This window comes from Babylonia areolata, chromosome 6 (assembly GCF_041734735.1).
Source record: "Babylonia areolata isolate BAREFJ2019XMU chromosome 6, ASM4173473v1, whole genome shotgun sequence".
Classification (NCBI taxonomy): Eukaryota; Metazoa; Mollusca; class Gastropoda; order Neogastropoda; family Buccinidae; genus Babylonia; species Babylonia areolata.
The window spans coordinates 54,359,023-54,366,522 of record NC_134881.1 but is presented as its reverse complement, the minus strand read 5'-3'; the positions used below and the strand labels follow the sequence as shown (position 1 = coordinate 54,366,522).

At 45.8% G+C, this 7,500-nt stretch overlaps 1 protein-coding gene across 2 annotated transcripts in view; it reads left to right on the top strand.

Moving 5' to 3' along the window:
* Window positions 1–7,500, top strand: part of LOC143283162 (xaa-Pro aminopeptidase 1-like) — a 65,214-nt gene that overhangs the window by 21,540 nt on the left and 36,174 nt on the right. For both annotated transcript variants that reach the window (XM_076589317.1, XM_076589315.1), the window contains exons 6-9: window positions 1,327–1,419; window positions 2,076–2,219; window positions 3,963–4,061; window positions 6,668–6,770. In XM_076589317.1, coding sequence (XP_076445432.1) covers window positions 1,327–1,419; window positions 2,076–2,219; window positions 3,963–4,061; window positions 6,668–6,770 — 439 coding nt within the window. The remainder of the gene's footprint in view (window positions 1–1,326; window positions 1,420–2,075; window positions 2,220–3,962; window positions 4,062–6,667; window positions 6,771–7,500) is intronic.

The following is a 7,500-nucleotide window of genomic DNA, read 5'->3' as shown; positions in this document are numbered from 1 at the left end:
TTATGTTGTGTGGTATTGTATTGTATTGTGTTGTATTGTATTGTATTGTATTGCATCGTTCACACAGCACATTTCTTTGTGTGACGTTATTTTCACCACACCAGATTCCTCTGCACGAAATTCAAGCTGCTGAGCTCGGGAAGAGCTTGTCGCCACAGAACAGCGCCACCCTTTTTATTGATGTTTTTTTTCTTCTTCTGTGTCCAAATGTATGAGTTTTATTGGCAAAGTGGATTTTTTTTTTTAAACAAAAGTTTGCCATGAAAAACAAAATGTTGCCATGGGTCTTTCTGCACACGAGACATCGGTTTTTCGTCTCGCCCGAAAGACTAGCACCCGGACCGCCATTCGGGTGGGGGTTGGTGGGGGGGGGGGATCCAGGTCCGAGCGGGACTGGAACTTTTGGATACTTGATCCCTCGTGAGTCGCTTTACCACGGGCCCAACGCTCTACCGCTTGTACACGGCTTGCTTTCTGGAGTCTGTGCTGTGCAGACTGCATGCGGGGCACACTTTTTTTTACTCATTCTTACTTGTTGAAGGGGGAAGAGGCCCCTCGATGTATTCCCTGTGATGAGCCTCTCACCGTGAAACACGTGCTCCTTGACTGTTGGGATCTGCATGACGTTAGACACAGACATTACACGGCGGTTTCTTTGAAGACCTTGTTTCGTGATGTCCCTCCGTGGACGCTGATGGACTTCTTGAAAGAAGTGAACATTTTAAATCAGATTTGAAGGTTTTAAACTATGGAAGTTTTTTTTAAACTTTGTGTGGAAAGTTTGAAGTGGTGATTTGTTTTAATTGTTTCTTTTTTTACCCTTGTAGTAGTTATTAACGCGGCGATAGCCTTGAGATGGCCTTAGTGGTCGGCGAGGCTCTAAGCACCATAATTTCATTTCATTTGGCTATTGTTTTCTTTCTCTGAATGTTCGCTACAGGGGGAAAAACAACAACACAACAACTTGGAGTGGATTTCGTTTCCAGGATAAATTATGACATATTGTAGTTGGTGAGCGAGGTCAGCTAAGTCATTCTGTAGCTCAGTTCCCTTAAAACAGCTATGATTGTAGAAACAGTCCATCAGCGAACACCTTTGTTTAACGTAATGGCATAAACACACACACACCTAAAACAGCTGTGAACAGCATATCGATTTAAACACGATTCCTCTCTTATCTTTCACCACACACACACACACACACACATGCATACATACAAACACACGCGTGCGCCCGCACGCACACATTGTTTTCATCATTATCATCACTATTATCATAATTATCATTGTTGTGTTTACTGTTACCATGGTCGCTGTGTGTGACAGGAGAGCCCGGCGTGCCCACCATGCCAGGGTGGCTGACCACTGTGCTGACCGCTGGTCAGTCTGTTGGGGCTGACCCCTTCCTCGTCACCAACAGTACGTCTGTCTGTCTGTCTGTCTGCCATTCTGTCTGTTTGTCTGTCTGTCTATCTCTATGTTTGTCTTTCTATCTGTCTGTTTATCTGTCTGTCTGTTTATCTGTTTGTCTGTCTGCCTGTCTGTAGGTGTCCCATACTCTCCTCTGATATGTATTTATGCATGCATGCATGCACGTTTGTCTGTCTGTCTGTCTGTCTCTGTCTGTCTCTGTCTGTCTGTCTGTCTGTCTGTCTCTCTCTCTCTCTCTCTCTCTATATATATATATATATATATATATATATATATTATGTAACATAATGATCTGAAAATGTTTTTGCTATGTTCATGTACACTCCCTTCTGAGGGGCCATAGCCTTATGAATAAACCATCTCTCTCTCTCTCTCTCTCTCTCTAAATATATATATACATATGTGTGTGTGTGTGTGTGTGTGTGTGTGTGTGTGTGTGAGAGAGAGAGAGAGAGTGTGTGTGTGTGTGAGAGTTTGTATGTGTATGTGTGTGTGTGTGTGTATGTGTGTGTGTGTGTGTGTGTGTAATGCTACAACAATGAATGTGGAGGGGGAGTGAAGGTAGTGACTGTGGGGGAAGTGGGGAGAAGGGGGTAACAGTCACACCCTCAGACCTGCTGATGACGGCATGGATGATTTCACAGGCCTGTGGCAGGACCTGGAGCGGTCTCTGCAGAAGGTCAACGTGACGCTGACGGCGGTGGCCACCAACCCCGTGGACGCCGTGTGGAGTGACCAGCCCCAGCCACCACGGACACCCGTCAATGCTCTGGACGTCAGATATGCTGGTGGGTACAGTGCGTCGTGCTGTGTTGTGTTGTGTTGTGGAGTGTGTTGTGTTGTGGAGTGTGTTGTGTTGTGGAGTGTGTTGTGTTGTGGAGTGCTGTGTAGTGTTGTGTTGTGTTGTGTTGTGTTGTGTTGTTGAGTGTGTTGTGTTGTTTTGTGTTGTGTTGTGTTGTGTTGTGTTGTGTTGTGCTGTGTAGTGTAGTGCTGTGTAGTGTATTGTAGTGTTGTGTTGTGTTGTGTTGTGTAGTGCTGTGTTGTGTTGTGTTGTGTAGTGCTGTGTAGTGTTGTGTTGTGTTGTGTTGTGTTGTGTAGTGCTGTGTTGTGTTGTGTTGTGTAGTGTTGTGTAGTGCTGTGTAGTGTTGTGTTGTGTTGTGGAGTATGCTGTGTTGTGTTGTGTTGTGTTGTGCTGTGTTGTGTTGTGTAGTGCTGTGTAGTGTAGTGTTGTGTTGTTGTGTTGTGGAGTGTGCTGTGTTGTGTTGTGTTGTGTTGTGGAGTGTGCTGTGTTGTTGTGTTGTGTTGTGCTGTGTTGTGTTGTGTAGTGCTGTGTAGTGTAGTGTTGTGTTGTGTTGTGGAGTGTGCTGTGTTGTGTTAAGCGAAGGAAGGTGGGAAAATGGTAAAGACGCTCAGCTGACAGTAACAGACCTTGTTCGTTAGGAAACCGGAAGGCAGTGAAAAGTTCAGTCCCTTCACCCTGGGACGTCCGGATACGTCCGGACGTCCGTGAGGGTGTGGGTTCGAATCACGCTCTCGCCCTTTCTCCCACGTTTGACTGGAAAATCAAACCGAGCGCCTGGTCTTTCGAATGAGACGATAAATTTGAGGTCCCGTGTGCAGCACGCACTTGGCGCACTGAAAAAGAACCCATGGCAACGAGAGTGCTGTCCACTGGCAAAATTGTGCAAAAAGAAATCCACTCTGATAGGTACACACACACACACACACACACACACACACACACACACACACACACACATATATATATATATATATATATATATATATATATATATATATATAAGCATGCACTCAAGGCCTGATAAGCGCGTTGGGTTATGTTGCTGTCAGGCATCTGCCCAGCAGATGTGGTGTCACGTATATGGATTTGTCCGAACGCAGTGACGTCTCCTTGAGAAACTGAAACTGTTTTGTGTTATGTTGTGCTGTGCTGTGCTGTGCTGTGTTGTGCTGTGTTGTGCTGTGCTGTGCTGTGCTGTGCTGTGTTGTGCTGTGCTGTTCTGTGCTGTGTTGTGCTGTGCTGTGCTGTGCTGTGTTGTGCTGTGCTGTGCTGTGCTGTGCTGTGCTGCACTGTGCTGTGCTGTGCTGTGCTGCGCTGTGCTCTGCTGTGCTGTGCTGTGTTGTGCCGTGCTGCACTGTGCTGTGCTGTGCTGTGCTGTGCTGTGTTGCATCATATCGTGTTGTATTGCGTTGCGTTGCGTTGCGCTAAATGTATTGTATCGTATCGTATCGTATTGTAGTCTATTGCTGTATTCGCACAAACAGCCTCCATTCACACAAACAGCTGATATTCACACTAGCGGCTTGTATTCACACCAACTACTCACACTCACACACACAACTCACATTCACGTTCACGTTCACATAAAAACAGCTGACACTCTCGCTCACATTCAAAGAGCTCACAATGAACACACTAACACACTCAGTTCAACCAGGACAGGATGGATTCAAGAAGGTGGAGATCGACAGAGAAGGCAGGTGAACAGATGACTCAACTCTGTGTGCAGGGAAGAGCTGGCAGGACAAAGTGGGGGAGGTGTACACAGCCATGCAGGAGAGAGGGGTGAACGGGGCCTACGTGGTCACCAGTCTGGATGAAGTGGCCTGTGAGTTCTGTGTTCAAAACTACACCACACTACACTACACTGTACTGCACTGCACTACACTACACTACACTACACTACACTGCACTACACTACACTACACTACACTGCACTACACTACACTACACTACACTACACTACACTACACTACGTGGTCACCAGTCTGGATGAAATGGCCTGTGAGTTCTGTGTTCAAAACTACACTACACTACACTACACTACACTACACTACACTACACTACACTACACTACACTACGTGGTCACCAGTCTGGATGAAATGGCCTGTGAGTTCTGTGTTCAAAACTACACTACACTACACTACACTACACTACACTACACTACACTACACTACACTACACTATGTGGTCACCAGTCTGGATGAAATGGCCTGTGAGTTCTGTGTTCAAAACTACACTGCACTACACTACACCACACCACACTACACTACACTACACTACACTACACTACACTACACTATGTGGTCACCAGTCTGGATGAAGTGGCCTGCGAGTTCTGGGTTCAAAACTACACTACACTACACTACACTGCACTACACTGCACTACACTACACTACACTACACTGCACTGCACTGCACTACACTACACTACACTACACTGCACTGCACTGCACTACACTGCACTGCACTACACTACACTACACTACACTACACTACACTGCACTACACTGCACTACACTGCACTACACTACACTACACTGCACTACACTGCACTGCACTACACTACACTACACTACACTACACTACACTATGTGGTCACCAGTCTGGATGAAGTGGCATGTGAGTTGTGTGTTCAAAACTACACTACACTACACTGCACTGCACTGCACTACACTACACTACACTACACTACACTACACTACACTGCACTGCACTACACTACACTACACTACACTACACTGCACTGCACTGCACTGCACTACACTACACTACACTACACTACACTACACTGCACTGCACTGCACTACACTACACTACACTACACTACACTACACTACACTGCACTGCACTACACTACACTACACTACACTGCACTGCACTGCACTACACTACACTACACTACACTACACTACACTACGTGGTCACCAGTCTGGATGAAATGGCCTGTGAGTTCTGTGTTCAAAACTACACTACACTACACTACACTACACTGCACTGCACTGCACTGCACTGCACTACACTACACTACACTACACTACACTGCACTGCACTGCACTACACTACACTACACTACACTACACTACGTGGTCACCAGTCTGGATGAAATGGCCTGTGAGTTCTGTGTTCAAAACTACACTACACTACACTACACTACACTACACTACACTACACTACGTGGTCACCAGTCTGGATGAAGTGGCATGTGAGTTGTGTGTTCAAAACTGCACTACACTACACTACACTGCACTGCACTGCACTACACTACACTACACTACACTGCACTGCACTGCACTACACTACACTACACTACACTGCACTGCACTGCACTACACTGCACTGCACTACACTACACTACACTACACTACACTACGTGGTCACCAATCTGGATGAAATGGCCTGTGAGTTCTGTGTTCAAAACTACACTACACTACACTACACTACACACACACACACACACACACACACACACACACACACACACACACACACACACACACACGGGGGGGGGTTTGTTCTGTCTCAGTCCCCGAGGGGCCGACAGTCCACAAGTACCTGTCAATGTCAGGTCGCCGTCAGGTCCCCCACCGGAGGACAGCCCGCCCTGCCGCCGCAGAGTCAGTTTGGAGCGTGGTCACTGGTGCCTGCTTCCGTTCCACATGAAGGCGACCTGACAATAGTATGCCCTTAGCGGGGTTCGAACTAACGACCGCCCAGTCGACAGTCCGAAAACATTAACCGCTTCGTTACTGGGGCTAGACATTCGTGTTAATCCCCAGTCTCTTGCAATGTGTTGGATACACAGGGGGCGGTGCTGAGTGAGCTCCCTTCGTTTCAAGCTGCTGCCGTTTGTTGTTGGAAGTTGTAATACATGTTTTTTTATCATAGCAACAATAACAGCATCAACGATGGTAAATCAATTACAAAGACAATAACAAGAACATTGTGAATGGTAATGGTAGTGATAATAATGATGATGAATAATGATAATAATGGTGATAACAATAGTAACAATGATAATTATGAGAAGAAAAATATAAAAACAGATAAAAATGATAATGTACTCTTTATCTTCAACTCAGGATCCCAGAGTGCCAAAAATAATATTTCCGAGGGGAGAGGGGGGGATTACAACAATTAATCAGAAACATAGGGCACTATAGTACGCACGCCGCCAGTGTGTGCAATGCAATGTCCAGGGCTGTTTAACCTGCGGGCCACTGACAGGGGGGGAGGGGGTGATTACAGCAATTATTCAGAAACATAGGGCACTATAATACAAACAGTCAGTGTGTGCAATGCAATGTCCAGGGCTGTTTAACCTGCGGGCCACTGACAGGGGGGGAGGGGGAGGGGGTGGGATTACAACAATTATTCAGAAACATAGGACACTATAATACAAACACAGTCAGTGTGTGCGATGCAATGTCCAGGGCTGTTTAACCTGCGGGCCACTGACATCGAGTACAACCCCTTTTTCATCTCCTACGCTGTTGTGGAGTACTACGGACAGTCCAGTGCCGATAATAAAGTCAGGTAAGATACCGACCGGTGATCACCATTGTCAGTGTCCACGATTTCTATGTTGCTTTGTCTTTTGGATTCTTTGTCACTTTGTATATTAGTCAGCCCAGCTCCATCATACGTAGTTTTTTTTTCGGGTAAAGATGAAAACACATCCACTAGATGTAAAGAAGTAAAACAGTGTATTGTTGAAAAACACGACATGATTTGTAGTTAAGTAATGGGCTTCCATTTTCACATGCTGTGAAGTTGTGGTCAGGGGGATGTTTCTGGCACAGCGTGTGTTGGGGGTTTAAACATTTTTTTAATATCCAGAAACAAGGTGCAATACAGCGTTCAATTAAGAAGACTTGAGCAACAACAAGCATGAGCTTATATCGTGCTCGTTCATATGTAACAAGCAATACACAAACGCAATGGCGAAAGTACACACATTATTTGACAATGAAAAGAAGGTTGAAGTGCAAGACAAAACTAAACTAAACAAGAAAAACAACAACAACAAAAACACCAAAAACAAAAAAAAACAAACTACTATTACCGCAACTACCACTGACAACAACAACAAGCGTGGATTGTGGCTTGGCAGGCCTGTTCGGGAATGGTAGTCTCTCCCACACTTTGTGAAGATCAAGTCTGGTGCTGGACCATCTGTCAGACTCTGGGCCTTCCTTCTTGGCTCTTTCACCTCTTGCTGTTGGACAAGTATCTCTTCAAACATGCAGAGGCCTTTCTCCACTGT